The following is a 17,187-nucleotide window of genomic DNA, read 5'->3' on the forward strand; positions in this document are numbered from 1 at the left end:
TTCAACTTTTTCTGCCCCGCGGGACAAATAGCAGGGTCGTCCGGGGGATCGGATGAGAGCACTCGCGACGCTACTAAACCACTTCGCCTTTCTGCGAAAAGAGGGGGCTGGGGCCGGGCGTGGTGGCGCACACCTGGAACCCCAGCACTGCGGAGGCTGAAGCAGGAGGATTGCAAGTAAGCACCCTGTCTCAAAACAGAAAATGGGGTGGGGATGTATCTCAGTGCGGAGATCCTGGGTTCAAGCCTCAGTACTGAAAAAAATGAAAGAAGAAAAGGAAAGAAAAGAGGGGTTCAGTCACCCCGGTTGGGACACGCCTGGCTGACTCAGTTGCGCGCGCTGGTCCCGTGCTCCTCGGGGCCCGGGGGCGGGGCCTAAGACCACGCCCCCGGGCTTTGATAGGTCCCTTCGAAAGAGGCGGCGGCGCTCCGCTGCGAACCCTGGGACCCTGGCGGCCCCGCGGCGGTTGGCGGGGGCGTGTCGGCCGGCACAGATTGAGGGAGAAGTGGCCGTCCCGCGCCCGCGCCGGTGAGTACTTCCCCGGCGGCCCTCTTATCTTCTCACCAACTTCCCCTCGCCTTCTCGGGTGTCTCGCGACTCAGAGCGCGGGCTGCGAAGCCCCTGGGGGTCTGCGGAGCCCAAGTGGTTCCGCGGGGGTTCGGAGCCGGGGATCTGAGGGGCTCCGCTATTGGCTGGCTGCGAAAGGCGCGTGCTCTGATTGGCTGCCGACGCTGTCACGGTGAAGCGGTGCCCACCTCTGCCCCGGGCGACCCACAGGTGTGCGGGGCGCGGCAGGTGCGCGAGCCGGGGGCAGAGGTGGGAGCCCGCGCGCCCCGCTTTACCTCGGAGGCGGGATCGGGCCTGATCGCAGGGCCCTCATCCCTAGCGCCTGGCACAGGGCTCACATGAATCCTCGCGATTGCCCCCGAAAGAGGAGTTGACGCCGTCGTCTCGCCCTTGGCGAGGCTCAGCCTCCGCCGCATTCGTACCCTCCGGCCCCCACAGGGCTCAGCTGTCCCGCGGGACGGGACCGAGGGCTTTCCTGCAGACCTTGCGCAAGCCCGTCCCACCCACACCCTCAGCTCCGCGCACCGCCCCGGGGGAGGCTTGCGGGCGGGGTGGGTGCGACTGCTGTGGGAGGCCGAGGGAGGCGTGGGCCAGCGGGCGTCCCGTGCGGCCACCCGGTTGCTTCCTCGGCTTTTCGCATCCGGAGACCGAGTCTGCCCAAGGTGGAGCGCGCGGGGCACGAGTGGGCGGGGCAGCCGGGCCAGGCTTTGGAACCGGGAGACGCGGGTTTTTTTGCAAGCCTGGTCTAGGTGAGAGCCTGGGTTTTTGCTTCGCACGAGTGCAAAGCATTAATAACTACTTTCTCACAAGATAAGCAGGGTTGTCAACGGCTGACTACCCCTTCTGACATGCAGGGAGGTGGGAGTGGTGATTTTCAGCGCCTTCGATTCGAGGTGGACAACGGGCGGGCAGCAGTGCACGCGGGCATGTGACTCATCGGTTTGCAGAACTCAGTAAAACTAACTGACGTTCAGCAGTAGGTGTCTGCTGCTTTGAAATTATTAAGTTAAAAGTAGTATTTCTTTTGAGAAATACTAAGAGAGTTGTTAGGCGTGTAGGATCTGACATTAGACTTTACTAGGTGTGTGACCTTAGGCAAATCATTTAATCTTTCTAAGCCTAAATTTCCTAATCTGTAAAAGGAGATAATGGTAATAATAGTTCCTACTCTATTGATGTGAAGGTCATTGTGAGGATTAAAGGAAATAAATATAGCTAGCACGGTACCTGACACATAGGTTTTATTATTTGTGTGCTGTTTAACTTGGATTAGAAGCTATCCACAAGAATGCGGAGAAGCAGAAGGTGAAGGCTGTGCTTGAGATAGTGATGTTTATCATGCATTGATTCATTCAGGTGAAGCACCTAAAATCATAACTGAAACATAATAAGGACTTGTGTTGCTATTTATGAAACATTATTACCTAGAATGTACCAGGCGCGGTATTCCAGGCACTTCACTTGTATTACTGTTTAGTACTCCTGCACTCTAGTTGGTTTTATTTCCATTTTGGTTGAGACAAAGTCTCACTATGTAGTGCAGGCTGGCCCTGAGCTTACTATGTAGCTGGTAGTGATCCTCCTGCCTCAGCCTCCCAAGTGCTGGGATTATAGGCGGGTGCCACCATACCCAGCTTCTTTTTACAGATATGGGGACTAACACTGGGAGAAGGGAAAGAATTTATGAAGTCCACTAAAAATTCCATGCTGACTACCTCACTCCAAGCAGCATTCAGGCTCTTTCCTGTATCTACTTTTGCTTTATATTTCTAACCTTAGACTACTCTCTTGGGCTAGGTTGTGTGTATGGTCCAGTTCACTTCTGCTGAGGGAGAGGGCTTATTATCAATAGTTCATTAATTTAAAAAGTAATGAGAAGTAACTTTAATAAGAGAATAATGTCAACAGCATGCATGCTATTAGTAAAAAACCACATGAGTCCAATAATATGTGGAAATCAGAAGTACTGTTCCCTAATTTAAGGTTCCTCAGTTTTTGTTTATTCACAGTTTTTGCTACAAAGGCACTTTTTAATATCTCAGTATGTTAGAAGATAAGGGGAAACTTTCACTTGGTTCAGTAATTTTTTTCAAGCTATTGATGAAGAATCACGTTAATATATGCAATGTATATTTCCCTTACAGTAATGTGTGCATGTATTTTGCTTAGTGTTTATTGCTTTCCATGCTTTGATTAGGTATGCCTTTGCGCCCTAAGAAGCCATGTGATGTACATTGGATGGAGAGAGCAGGAAGGTGGAATCTGTCATCCAGTTCATCTCCTGTTTAGTTTCTTAATGTTTAATTAGAATTGTTATAAAGAAATGCCTCAAAAGTAATGATTAGAATATATAGACAATAATTACAATTGTATTTCTTTAGTGTTTCACCTAAAATCTCAAGCTGTATTCTCAATTTATTACATTGTTAAGAATAGGGTATATTGTTTAATAGGAAGTTACTATCTAATTCATAAATGAGTAACAAACTTCGAAAGAACTGGAACGTGGCAGCCGCACTAAGTATATCTGTGCTGTGGACAGCATCGGAGGAATCCGTGGCATTCAGCCTCAGTGGTTTGCTGGGTGCTGCTGACATGCTGGCTGACAGCGGTTTCTAACTGCTATCACACATCAGTTCACCATAGGACAGCGCGCTATTGCCTACGGGGAAGGGCTTACTTTATATAAAGTGTTAAACATAATGTCCTTCTTTTCCCTTGATATATGATTTATTTACACACATACACGCGCTTGCACACGTGCACACATGCTCCCACACCTACTTTTTCAAGTGCTGGGGATTGAATCCAAGACTTCACGTATGCTAGTAAGCGCTCTACCCTGGAGCTACACCCTTATCCTGGATTTGTTTGTATTTTTGATTCTAAAAATGAAATAGGTTGTTGGAAAAAAATTAACAATGTTCAAAATCTTTTTTTAATGCACACATAATTTAAAAAAACTCTGCGATCTCAGTAACATTGTATCCACTGTTCTATTGGCTGCTTTGGTTCACATAACATAATAGACGTCTTTTCATATCAGGGGAGGTGGCTCTGTCGTACTGTTCTGAGTGGCTTAGTGAGTCCAGTGTATGAGCGTCCAGTACACCAGTTGAGCAGTTTTCTCTTAATGGATATTAAACATTATTCTCACCTTTCTTTATGTGAGTGTACTGTATGTTTTCTATATTTCTCATTTTTAGTTTAATATATATATATGCAAACTGATTTAAGTTTGTTTTAAAATTTGTGTCCCACGAAATTTTATGACAAATTAAAAATTCCATCTAATATAAAGCTAAGTTATTCAGATTGAATCACTGCCAGATGTTGCAAGCGGTCAGAACCCTGGCCCCTTACAACAGCTGTTCTCTTGGTGCTTCTGCTGTACGCCGGCCTCAGCTGTTTTTGGTTTTTGATATTTTTCGTAGTCCTGTCTTACACAAGGCTGCTCATGTGACTTGCTAGTACCTTGCCCAGTAATCACTGGACATATTTTACTTTGGACATACTGAGGAAGAGGCAAAATCATGTCTCAGGCCAGTTCGTGTAAATAATGACGATGATGTGCTAATTATAAATGGCAATACCCAAATGTCTTCCATCTGATCATGGTTTACTAGTGACTGTTTTCAATGCTTTCTCTGTTCAGAGCCTGTGCAAAGAGGCATAGAACTCTTCTCTCTCTCTCTGGTCGATTCCTACCATTCTTCAAGTTCATGCTTTCCCTCCAGCAAATGATTTCCTTCGATTTAAGTCTGAAGTAGGTGCCTGCCTTTTTCTCTTTTGGGGACTGTTCCTTCTTTCAAATCAGCGGCAGTGATTTAGCATTATGCATTCATTTGTGTCTCTGCTATTTTTAGCCTTCTCAACTGGTGCATCGTTTGCAGGGGCCGTGCGTGGTGTCACCGGTGCGGCCGGGTTCAGGGGAAGGCACGAATAAACGCTGCCGAATCAGTGTTTCCCACGTGAAAATGGGTACAGCGTGAGCAGTGGCAGAGCCCAGCAATGAGGCTGCCTGGAGCAAGGGCCTGTGTCCGAAAATTCCTGAAGACTAATTCTAGCTAAGAGAATCTTAAGTATGAGTTCTGAGTGCTGATTATGATGTGGGTATTTGAAGACTTTTATCTTCACTGTATTTATTTTTATATCAGCAAAAGGAACTCTGTAAATTATATTTAATGTCTGAGTATTTTTAATTTGATAAATTACAATAAATGAGCTATAATTATGGCTGGTGATAGAACTATAAGAACTCATTTATTAAGTGCTAGTTATATGTCAGGTACTGTGTATCATCTCTAATTTTTACAGTGGCCATATAAGTGAGGTGGGAATATCCCATTCTTCAGATGAGCACACTGTGGCTCTGGGAGGTTAACTACTTCAAGGTCATTAATTAGATGTGTACCAGATGTGTCTGATACCTTCCACCACCCCAGGGTTGTTTTTAGGGCAAGTTATGTTAGTTCACATTTAAAAATATATGAAACATATTTGGTATGTATATAGCATTTCTATTTTCTCTGTTAGGCAATTAGAAAATATTTGTCATAATTTTTTTGTTTTTTTTTGGGACAGGTTCTCCTTATGTAAGTCAGGTTGGTCTTGAACTCACTCTGTAGACCAAGCTGTCCTCAAACTCATGGGGACACTCCTGTCTCAGCCTACTGAGTGCTGGGATTACAGGTGTGCATCACCATGCCCAGTGGTGGCATACTCAAAATTTTAAAGCTGAGAGTTTAAAAAAATTTTAAAAAATCAGCAAAGTTACTTTTTTCCAACTGTTTTTCTAAATGAAACATTATAAATGTTATTTTTTGACACATGGACAGGCAGACAGTCCTGTATAAAAATACCTGTGTTCTCACCACTTACCATGGTATAAAATATTTCTGGTTCCATCGAAAGAGCCCCTCTGCATTTCTCCCAAGTCTGCTCTTCCTCTGCCTTGGCAGTCACGACTGTCCCGGCTCTGGTCTCTATCCTACCCTTGCAGCTCTGTGTCTTGCCAGTACTGGTGGCTGAGTGGTGAACGGATGTGCAAATCAGTGGCAACTCATGTTATATTTTTCCTGAAGAAACTTACTTTGCTTCTGTGCTTGTTTGCTACTCTTCCGGATTGAACGATTGTATCAGAATGAGCCATGATACTTTGAATTCTCTCCATCACATTTGATGATGTGGAAGAGGGATGAAAATGTGGTTGCTCTTTCTGCTACACCAGCGTCAGAGCCTGCAGCCGTGAGACCGAGGCTCAGCGCCACAGGTTGGCTTTTTCACGGTCTAAGCCAAATTACAAAAAAAGCCTCACTGTAAATAATCACTGTGTTATTTACAGTGACACTGATGGACACTTTTTAGGATCAGTAGGGTAGGCCCAAGTCCTGGCCAAGTTTCAGGTGGACACACGCACGTTCTGGCATTTCCCGCAGATGTGTATGGCATTCTTACGATCTATGCAGAGGCTTATCTGATGAGCGATCCCAGTGGAGTTAGAGTGTAGGTGAATTTGGAGTTCTTCCTCCAGCCGCTCCTTTGGCTGGTAAAGAGTCAAAGTAGACTTTTCCAAAGAGGGAGAAAGACAAAAGCAAAAATAAAGCCCCCAAAAGCTGCCAATTAAGATGATTAAGATGTAACTCTAAAAATGAAGTGTTAATGATTCAGTCTAATTGGTTTATATGGAAAAAATTAAGGTTGAGACTTTTAGGCAAAGACAGAAATGATGAAAATAGGCTAAAAAAAAAAAAAGAGTGAAAAGCAAGACCTATGGTCATGGTGCAGACCAGGGGCTGGGAATAACCAGGAAGCTACTCTTGTGATTAAATGCCTGCGATGCAAAGATGATTTAGAAAGAGAATAGTGAATGACTAGAAAATATAACGAGTAAACTGATCCTTAATATCTGAACATACTCACTGAGTAACTGATGATTAACTAATACGTTGACTATTTATATAACTTTTCCAGTAAAGACACATATACATGTACTTAATGTATGAAGATATAGTAAAGTATAATTTATCTGAGTGTTCTTTAATAAAATAATCTGGATGCTTATATTTTTGTCATTTTAAAAGTAGTTCTTTCTATTGCACAAGAATGACTCAAAACTATACATAAGACTTTTGCCAAAGTTCCAGTACCTGAATATTGTTCACAAATTCTTCATTTAGTTCATAAAACTAATTTTGTTGAGTTGTCTGTAAGAAGTGCAACTACTGAACATTCTTGCGATGGCGCCTTTGTGAATGTGTCACTGTTCTGGATTTGCACACGCCTTATAATTTGGGCTTGCTTTTGTTCTGGGCTGGCAGTTCCAACTGTTAAAGCTCTTGTCTGGTGCTGAGGAACTCCATTTTCCTAGCGGCAGCCTCTTTGCTGCATTTTTAAAAAATGGACTCGGAAGCTTCTTACTGTGGATCTTTGTTGGGGACAAAGGATTATTTATGCTAAAGGAAAATGTATTCCCCACTGAATTGGCTCGTGGGAAGCATAACAAGCTCGTTAGTAATGCTCACTTGTACTTTGGCCTTTCGCTCTGAGAGAGAGAGGGAAAAATGACATCAAAAAGGACATTCTGTTGTCTTTTGCCTTCCTGCAAAGAAAATGTGACATAATGTTAGGCCTGTCAGTTAGGTTCAGCTCAGGTTCAACTGCGGTAACGGGAGAAATGGTCCTGAGGGAGCGTGGGTGCACGTTAGCGCTGTGCGTGAGGCGTGTCTGATAGGACTTGGAGGAGAAAGAACTTCTCCTTGGAAACTGATGGCATTTTAGCCTTATAAATGGGTCAGTGGCGCAGCACCTGCCTGGCAAGCGCAAGGTCATGAGTTCAACTCCCAGTACCAAAAACCAAAACAAGAAGTCCAAATAAGGTTACTCATCTCTATGAAGATGAGATGAAAGATGCTTGAATTTCAGCTTCAGTTTTATGATATTTATGTTTACGTAATGTTTATATCATGTTTACAGAGGAAAATAGAATTCCAGGAAACTATCACCTGGGCTAAGCTTAATTGTTAGTTTTATCTTACTAGCCAGGTACTTCAAGAATTGCTTTGATACCAGTGATAGAAACAATGTATTAAAGTGTGTTTAAGGATTTCCTCTTTCAAATGGGAAATCCCCTTAATCAAACTATCCTAACTTGAAGACAATACGTTAGGTTCTCTGTCACACAAAGAGCAAAGCACATCCTAAATCTTGTAATTTGGGGGCACCGGGGAGTAGGAAAACTTCATTGTCTGCTCGTTAATATATTGTTTCTTTTTCAGAATAGCAGTTTTATCTTTATATAGATGACCATGCAGCCTGCAATTCAAGTAAGTATTTTTCTTGGAAAAATATGTATTTACATTATGTATTAATATAATTAGTAGAGTACTACAACTATCACCAAATGTTTTTATTGCATTAGTATTTTTAAATATCACATTTTAATAACGGTACTATATTTCAACTCTCTACTTCTGAAAATATTTTATTTCTAGGCTTGTGTATGTGTTGATGATTTGAAAGAATTAGAAATATCTTAGGTTGGTGGGTGTATCTTATTGCACCACCTTGAAAAATATTGAAGTATTTTGTAGTTTTCCTCTCAATACTATTGAGTATGTATTTGCAATTAAAAGAGCTTTCAGTGAAAATAAATGTACGTTTTTGTTTTTATTTTAGATAATTGTGCATGTGCTCTGTGAATGCCCGTGCGTGAATAGGCATTAAAATTAGAAATTTGAAAGAGGGAAGTTTTTATTTTAGGGTGAGGGATGAGATGAGCCAGAATAATATTATACTTGAGTGATTCCAGAGTTGGTGTTTGCTATGTTATTCTCCAATCTCCCTCTTTTCTTTCTTTTGATATAAATAGAACATGATTAGATTTTTAAAGATAAAAGTCACGTTAAATATCTGTGCCTAGAAAGATGCAAGCAGCAGAAAATAAAATGCATTCGAAAGAATGTAGGAGTCAGATTTCAGTTCTGCCCCTGTGAGATCTGGGCAAATTATTCTACCTCTTTGAGCCCCTGCTTTCTCACCAGTAGGGGCAGTCCTCGTTGTCCTATGTTCGATGACCTGTACTGAGGACCTCCCGGAATGCACATTGCCTAGATGGCACCTCAGAACCGTGGCTGTACTGATGGCACACCAGAATTATCCAGCTGTAAAACTGAATCTCGAGCTTGTGTCATGAAAGCCTGTTCTTTTATTTTCCCTTTTCATTCTTTTTCTTTTTTTTTAATTAAGAAAGATAACAATAGATGAAGGCCTAGAGAAGAGAGTTCATTTGTGAAATGGCTAAGAATAACTGTGCTGCGTGTGGTGGTTTTCACCTGTAATTCCAGCACTTGGGAGGCCAAGGCAGGAAGATTGCCATGAGCTCTAGGACAGCTTAGTCTATGTAGTAAGCTCAAGGCCAGCCTGAACTACATAGCAAGACCCTGTCTAGGAAAAAATAAAATAAAAGAATAACTCTGAGGATAACTCTCCTTACACAGCGTCCTATTCAGTGCCACTATCTATACCCATCTGCTCTACTAACAGAGTCCTTTTGAGACCTAGGGGTTTAGGATAGTTTCCCAAAGGCCTTGTTCCTCACCTTCATATGTTTAGAATTCCTTTCACTCAAAGCTGTCTTTGATTTGAGTTTTTCTATCTATTCTGTCTTTCTTCCTGCCTCGACAATTCATTCGTTTCCTGTCAGTTATTTTCTTGATTCCTTACAAAGTGCTTTTCTTACTGCCATGTTGCATACTGACCATGTTTTTCTGATTTCTGCATGAAGGGTCATTGATGTTCTCTTGATTTTTTTCACACTTTCATCTTACGGGTCCGTGAAGTCTTCCCTGATCTAGCTTGTACAGATCCATCTGTATTAATTCGTCTCCCACAGTTTCACTCTTGATGTTTCTCATGGAGGTTTTTGCGCTTCTCCCTCATGTGAGAACTTCCAGAGATTTTCATCTCTTTCTTTGCTAACTATATTAGACAGCTAGTTATGTATAAATGCCTTGTGAGAGGAGACATTCAGTAAATAGCCAGTATCAACTGATCTCTTATTAATTCAATACATTAAATGTCCTATGCTCTTCCTCTATGTCCTTTATTCTGATTAAGAAAGAAACACAAGTCTCACAGTCAATGAACAATAACAGTTCACCATCTCTTTTGGTTTATAGTCCTCTTGGAGAATCCGGTAAAAGCTTTGAACTCTGTTTCTGAGGAGGGCTCATGTGTACATAGGCGTACAATTTAACCTAAACATAAGCGAGCTCTGTAGATTGGCTGTAGGTTAAGAATTTCTGCACTATGACAGCTCTCAGCTGTCAGTTTTTGTTGTGAACATCTAACTTTTAACATTAATATGCTTCTGAGTAGTCCAAGATGTTACTAAATCGTCTGCTTACAATAAGAGGAAATGCAACACATCTTCTTTTCTCTCCTGTGGCAAAAAGTGAGCATGACTTCTGTTAACGTCACTCTCTCCGGGGCACCATCAACTTTTTTCATACCACCCTTCTAAATCATGCTCATCTTTTGTGTGTGTGTTCCAGTAAAACTTTACTTATAAAAATAAGCAGTGGGCCAGATTTGGTCACAGATGTAGTTTACAAACCCCACACTGAAGACTAATTCAGGCTTGTGTATCCCTGACTCAGAACTGCATCTGGGCAGTTCCGGTAGCAAGATTTCCAAAATGGTGGCCCACTCTTGATGAAGTTCCAAGCAAACCAAAGAACAGTTTTTTCTTGCAGTGACTCGATCACTGAACGATTGTGTCTATTAGGGCTAAATGAAAAATAGTGTATTCACGTATGAAAAATGGTTAGGTTATAGGTACAGAAAAGCATACTTTTTTCCACCTGTGACATGCCTTGTTGGGAACTGGGGGGTTACAAGGGCTGGGGATTTGTTGACAAACACCTGTGCCTGCTTTGCCTGGATTTCGCTCGGGCAGCTGACTGAAGGACAAGCAGCACATTGGGTGGGCTATAACATACGACTGATGGTACGATACACCTTGACTGTAATGGTAGAGTCACTTGCTAATGTCTATTACTTAATTACACAACAGGTATTTTTCACTCAATACTGTGTGCTGAGAGCATTATATTGAGTTCTAGGATTACTCGAAATAAGAAATGCTTATGAAGGGAGGAATTAGTAAATCTTTTGCTCTCCCTTTGAAATCAGTTTGAGAGAATTCTGGGAAATACATAGCATTTTCTCTTCTTCCTGGATGTTTATAGAATTCTCATGTATTTAGGAATTCATTCCCCAGTCTCTGCCCATGATTCCTGAAATAACATTCCTCAGATTACTTACTTTTCACTTTGTCTTTGGGTAGTTTTATTAGATTTCCTGCCTCCTGCATATTCTTGTGTTCATTTTCTTGCTTGGGCTTTGGGACTTCTTTTTTAAAAGCATGTTTATTTTTTATCATAGGAGATTGAAAGCAGATTCTTTTTTTTTTTCTCCCAAGTTTGTTTGGGTTACATAAGTATTGCTTTGGCTTTCGATTTGGTATAATAAGACTTGCCTCATGGGAACCTTAATAAATTGTAAGGGAAAATATTTTATATTTAAAAGTCAACAGACCTGCAGGGTAGTTGTTAAGTACACAGAAGTTTGTTTGCTTGACCGCTTAAGAGTAAGTGGCCAGTCTAAGCCCACTGGAGTACTTTAGTATATATTTCTTGAAAACAAGGACATCTTCCTATAGACACAGTGAAATAATCAGAATCAAGATGTTAACATCAGCAAGTATCTAAACTAAGCGTTTGCTTCTAGTTCATATATCATTTCCGTGAGCTGTCTCAGTTTTGTACACAGGTACGTAATGTGTGGTTTATACTTCATTATTGAAATACTGATGTGGATTACGATAACTATCAGCAAAGCTTGTATTCATTCAGTTGATTGGTGTTTTCTTCAGGTATGGTTTGGAGAAGATCTGCCTCTAAGTCCACGGAGCCCTCTGACCCCCAGACATGGACCGGGATTGGCTGATGTCTGCCAGTATGACGAATGGATAGCTGTGAGGCATGAAGCCACTCTGCTGCCTATGCAAGAAGATCTGTCCATCTGGTTGTCTGGTTTGTTAGGTAAGGCTTGCCCAGATACCCCCAATTCTAGCCTCTTATTCAACACATTTTTCTGTTTGTCAAAGAAGTGATTGTTCTAGATGCCTGGGATACTCTAGTGAATGAAATTTTCAAAGTCCTTGTTCTTACCAAGCTTGCATTCTGTCTCATTGGGGAGATACTCTGATTCACCCAAAACTTTGGGTCTGGGATAGTAGAAAATTTGAAATTTAACTGAAAAGGTCAGTAACTTTCAATAATCATTTCATTGTTAACATTAAAATCTTTTTAAAGAAGTATGTAGGTTTGTGGCCGGGTGGGGTGGTGCATGCCTGTAATCCCAGCACTTGGGATGCTGAGGCAGGAGGATTTCTGTGAGTTTGAGGCCAGCCTGAGCTACATAGCTAGACCCTGTCTCAAAACAAAATGAAATGAAACAAAATGAAACAAGTACTTAGGTCTAAATTGGCTTTGTTTTGTTTTGTTTTTACTGTTCCCCGTATGCTAGTCCCCTTACTCTGGTGTGAGCTGTGAGATTCTGAGAGGCAGTCAGGTGACACTGAGCAGGAGATGTCAGGTTAGAGAACGTCTGGCATCGTGTTTGTTTTCCTCCACTAGAGAGCATGGTGAATGCCCCGAACTTTCTTCCCAGAAAATATCACTCTAAATACAGCATTCCATATAGCATTGGAAGGGTTTAGTGAGCATAACATCCTAAAGGTAATTTATGGACCTCTCAAGGTAAGTAAACACACATGAAACACTCACTGTAGTTGTCTGGTATCAGTTTGGTAACTTTTAAAGTTTACTACATAATAATGTTTTCAAAGAAGACATTTTAGAGGCAGAAAGTTGCCATTCTCTGCTGATTTGTATCGGTTTTTCAATTTTAAATTATGACACAATCCATCTTTTAAAAAAAGTTTTATTAGTCCATGCTAGCAGTGCATGATTGCACCCTCCTCGGTCCACACAGCAGGGCTTCGCTCTTCCCATGCCCCTCCCTCCTCCTCCTGCTGCACTTCCCCTCCCCCGCATCTCTTTTTTATTTAATTTTATTTATCCCCATTGTCTATCCTTTATTTTGCTCGCTATTTATGATTTGGGTTTCTCATTATGAGAAACCATATAATATTTAAGCTGTGCGTCTGATTTATTTCACTTAACATTACGTTCTCCAGATGCATCCATTTCCCTACAGGTGACTCCAGTTTCTCCTTCTTTAAGGCATAGCAGTACTCCATGGTGTGTAAATAACACAATTTCTTTATCTGTTCATCTGTAGATGGATGCATAGGCCGCTTCTAAGACTGAGCTATTATGAACTGTGCTTCTGTAAACGTATCACTGTAGCATGTATCACAGTAATGTTTTAAAAACTCTTTGGGGAAGATACCTAGGAGGGGAATAGCTGGGTCAAATGGAATCTTTTGTTTTTTTTTTTTGAAAAATCTCCGTCCTGATTTCCATAGTGCTTGTAGTAGTTTACATTCCCACCAGTGAAGAAGGATTCCTTTATCACCAGAGACTCGCCAGCACGTTGTTATCTGACCCTCTGATGGGAGCCGTTCTTTCTGGAGTAAGAGGGAATCTCAGTGTTGTTTTAGTTTGCATTTTTCTAATGGCCAGAGATGTTGAAACATTTTCTCATGGAGTATTTATTGGTCACTTGTATTTCTTCTTTTGAGAAGTGTTTGTTCATTTCAGATGACCATTTTTGGGTGGGTCTTTCATTCTGGGGAGAAGTCTAACTTTTTCGAGTTCCTTATGTAGTCTAGATATTAGTCCTCTGTCCAGGAATAGCGTGTCTCTTTACTCTGTTGGTTGTTTCCTTCGTTAGGCAGAAGTTTTAAAATTTGACAAGGTCCCGCTTGTTGATTCTCAGTGTTAGCTCTTCTGCCGAAAAAGTCCTTCCTCAGTCTATGTCTCCAGAGTTTTACCCCTTTTATCTTCCAGCAGGTTAAATGTTTCTGTTTGATGTTTAGATCTTTGATCCATTTGATGCTAGTTTAGTAGATGGCAGGAGATATGAGCTAGATGTAGTCTCCTTTCTGCACTTGGAAGGCCAGTTTTCCAGCACCATTTGTTAAGAGGCTGTCTTTCCTCCAGTGTACATTTTTGGCCCCATTTTCAAAGGTGAGATAGGCAAAGTGCTTGGAGTTGTTTCTGCTTCTTTTATTCTGTTCCATTCATCCACATCTTTTTTTTTTAATGCCAGAACGGTGCTATTTTTACCACTGGGGCTTTATAATATAACTTGAAGTTCAGAACTGTAATTCTTCCTGCTTTTGTTGCTCAGGATTGCTTTGGCTATTTTAGGTGCAGTCTGTTTTTTTTTTTTTTTTTTTTTTTGAGACAGGGTCTCGCTATGCAGGTCAGGCTGGCCTTGGGCTCACTTTGTAGCCCAGGCTGGTCTTGAACTCTCAATGATCCTCCTGCCTCAGCCTCCCAAGTGCAGTGCTGGGATTACAGGCATGCGCCACCACACCTGGCTAGGTGTACTCTGGATCCATATAAATTTCATTTTATTTTCATTTCTGTATTTTTTCAGTACCAGCAATTGAACTCAGGACCTTGAGCTTGCTGGGCAGGTGCTGTACTGCTGAGCTATATCTCTGGCCCTGGATCCATGTGAATTTTAGAATTATTTTCTCTAGTTCTGTAAAGAATGCTATTGGTATTTTGATTGAGATTATGTTAAATCTGTGTATCAGTTTTGGAAATATGGCCATTTCGACTATATTGGTTCTGCCTATCCAGGAACAGTATTTGGATTGTTTCCAAGTTCTAGCTATTACAAATGGTGCTGCTGTAAACATGGGTGCACATATATTGCAGTGGTATGATGTTTTTAATTCTTCTGGGAAGATACCCAGTAGGGGAATAGCTGGGTCAAATGCAACATATTCATGGGCTCTAGTTCTTTGCTGAACTGGTCATTCATGTTTTGTATTATTTTGTCTAGCTCAGCTAGCTTTTTGTTGGTGTCTTTGGTAAGTTCCTTGATTATTTCATTTATTACTGCCATTATCTGTCCAGTTATATTTTCTGTGAGTGTGCTGAACACCTCATTGATGTGTTTTTCAATCCCTCTGCCATCTTTTTTTTTGAGACAGGGTCTCCCTCTGTAGTTCAGGCTGGCCTTGAACTCACTGTGTAGCCCAGGTTGACTTCCAACTCTCAGCAGTCTTTGCCTCAGCATCCCAAGTGCTGGGACTACAGGCGTGCATCACTGCGCCTGGCACCTCTGTTATCCTTTCAAACAGTTTGGCTGTGTGGCTTCTGCTTTCATCCCATTTAAAGCACCATGGATTAGCTTTGGGTAGTTGGTAGATTTGGGAAGCACTTTGTTACCATCTTTTCTCATGTTTCTATTGTTGTTTGCTTGTTTATTTTGTTTTGTGCTTATCTTGTAGCCACTTGTAGCAGGCAGACTTTGTTGCTAGTATGGAGATCTCTTTTAGTCTGTTTTTCAGTGATGCACTCAGGGCATGGCTAAGATAGTCCTTTGTCTCACAAGATCCAATCAGCTCCATTATGGGGGCGGGTGGCAGATGCATTGTAATTGAGCCAGCACCCAGTTCTCTGGGAATGGACCACAGGTATGTCACAAAAATAATCCTGCTATTGGGATACTGAGAAAACCTATTAATAGCAACATGTATGTGACCCTGGCATTATCAAGTAAATCAGCAGCGGTAATGTTGCCCAAGACTAACTGGATACTAACATACTGTAAGAACCAATAACATTATCCTTACCCTTAGAAATTGTCTTGGTTACTTTCCTTTCATTGCTGGGACAAAATACCTGACACCCAAAATTAAGGAAGGAAAGGTTTATTTCGCTTACATTTTGTGGAGGTTTCAGTCCATACTTGGCAGGTTACAAGGCAGAGTGGCACATGGCAGAGGGCTACCGCTCATGGCCGCAGAACACAGCAGAGCAACAAGCACAAAAGGGAGGAATGGCGGCAAGCAGCCTCTTCCTGTCCCTTACATATGCAAACTATCCACCCCAGGGTGGGGGTAGCTCTCACACCCATAATCAGTCAAACTCTAAAGGCCTGCCCCATGACTGCATGAGGCTTTGGGGGGACACCCAGACACAAACCATAACAGAGATCTACTGTCATAACATAAACTCTTAAACCAAATATTGACATACAGCAAACATTTGTCTATGTCAAAAATGACATAACTATACCTCCACTAATGATAGCAAAGAATTCATCAATAGTAACATAGCGTTAACTATCTAAAGAGTAACAAAGCTTAATGGTTATACTAGTAAAGAGATAAGGTTTTAGGAATGGAAGAATGCAAAAAAAAATTTGAAAAAATTAAACAGTGGGAGATGAGATAGAAGAAAGACAAATGATCCTATTACAAAGTCAAAGATATTTATAGAACTGGATAAAGGTAACAGGAAAAAAAGAGAAATAGAAGATAAAAGAAAAGGGAAATAATGTGGAGAATAAAAAATAGAAAAAATAAAAAGGAAAAAGAACAAAAAAAGAAAATGAGTCCTGCATGAAGAGGGGAAAATTTCCATTACTCCGTTAATTAATTAATTAGTGCAGCGGGATCTGGGATGACCAGTTGTTCATGGGGAACAAAGGGCAGCGAGGCAGCCAGAACTTAGTGTTTAACCCGCATAGTAGAAAGAGGGCTTTCCTCCTAGGGCCCGCAGTTTTGGAGTCCAGTAAGTCCGGTCTTCTCTGCCTGGCCTTCCGGCCTGAGGTCCTTTGTTTGCCCAGGCTGTCGCAGTGTCCACACTGGGACGCATCCTCGCTCTTGCCTCTGGGGCGGAGGCAGGCGGCAGACTCAGGTCTGCACTGCTGTGGGCAGCAGGGCCAGTGCTCGGGCCTCCACGGGCGGACGCTTGGGACCCGGCCTGGCTGGTCCCTGCGGTGTGGGCCGTGACCTGCAGCTGCTCTGGGGCCTGCGTCCAGCCTGTCCCCGCTGCCTGCCGAGGCTGTCTCTCACTCAGTCACAGCCACAGCCCTGAAGTGAAGCTGTTTTCCAGTTGTTCTGGGTCCCGGATTTCAGTGATCAGCCCCTCTGAGACAGCGCCTGCCGGAGCGCTCTGGTGGGTTCTGAGTCTGGGTCCGTGTCCCCGTCCCGTCCCTGTCCCCATCCCTGCCGGCTGCGCGGAGAGGAAGGTGCGGGCCGAGGCGGGCTCCGGCTCCGCTCCCTGCTCTCTCCAGCGTCTCCGTAGCTTCTCCTTTCCCCACCGGTGCCCTCCCGATTCCCGGAGATCCGATTCCCGGAGATCCGTTTCCCTTTTTGCTTCCACAAGTCGTTTTCCAGGGTCTGAACTATGATCTCCCAGGGGCTGGATTTTCTACCGGTCACCACTTCTGTGTTTTCTTTCTCTGAAGATCCGTCTTATTTATAAAGACTCTTTCTTGCGTGTGTAAGAATTATTAATACATAGTGAATTTATTTCATTTTCAGTGAAATAAAACAAATGTGAATCTCTTTTTCTGTATTTCTCCTAGTTTTCTTTCACTTAACTTGATATTATTCTTGTG

The 17,187-nt window shown here is 42.4% G+C and overlaps 1 protein-coding gene across 3 annotated transcripts in view; it reads left to right on the top strand.

Moving 5' to 3' along the window:
* Window positions 1-427: 427 nt before the first annotated feature.
* Gas2l3 (growth arrest-specific 2 like 3) overlaps window positions 428-17,187 on the top strand; it is a 31,711-nt gene continuing 14,951 nt past the window's right edge. Inside the window, exons 1-3 of one of the 3 annotated variants that reach the window (XM_005374538.2) lie at window positions 428-528; window positions 7,845-7,892; window positions 11,504-11,672. In XM_005374538.2, the coding sequence (XP_005374595.1) occupies window positions 7,869-7,892; window positions 11,504-11,672 (193 nt within the window). In that variant the 5' untranslated portion in view covers window positions 428-528; window positions 7,845-7,868. Of the gene's footprint in view, window positions 529-550; window positions 778-1,243; window positions 1,317-7,844; window positions 7,893-11,503; window positions 11,673-17,187 lie in introns of those variants that run through there. The other 2 variants (XM_013518650.1, XM_013518654.1) reach the window with 2 other exon arrangements.

Source organism: Chinchilla lanigera, unplaced genomic scaffold (assembly GCF_000276665.1).
Source record: "Chinchilla lanigera isolate Chin_1 unplaced genomic scaffold, ChiLan1.0 scaffold00004, whole genome shotgun sequence".
Classification (NCBI taxonomy): domain Eukaryota; kingdom Metazoa; phylum Chordata; class Mammalia; order Rodentia; family Chinchillidae; genus Chinchilla; species Chinchilla lanigera.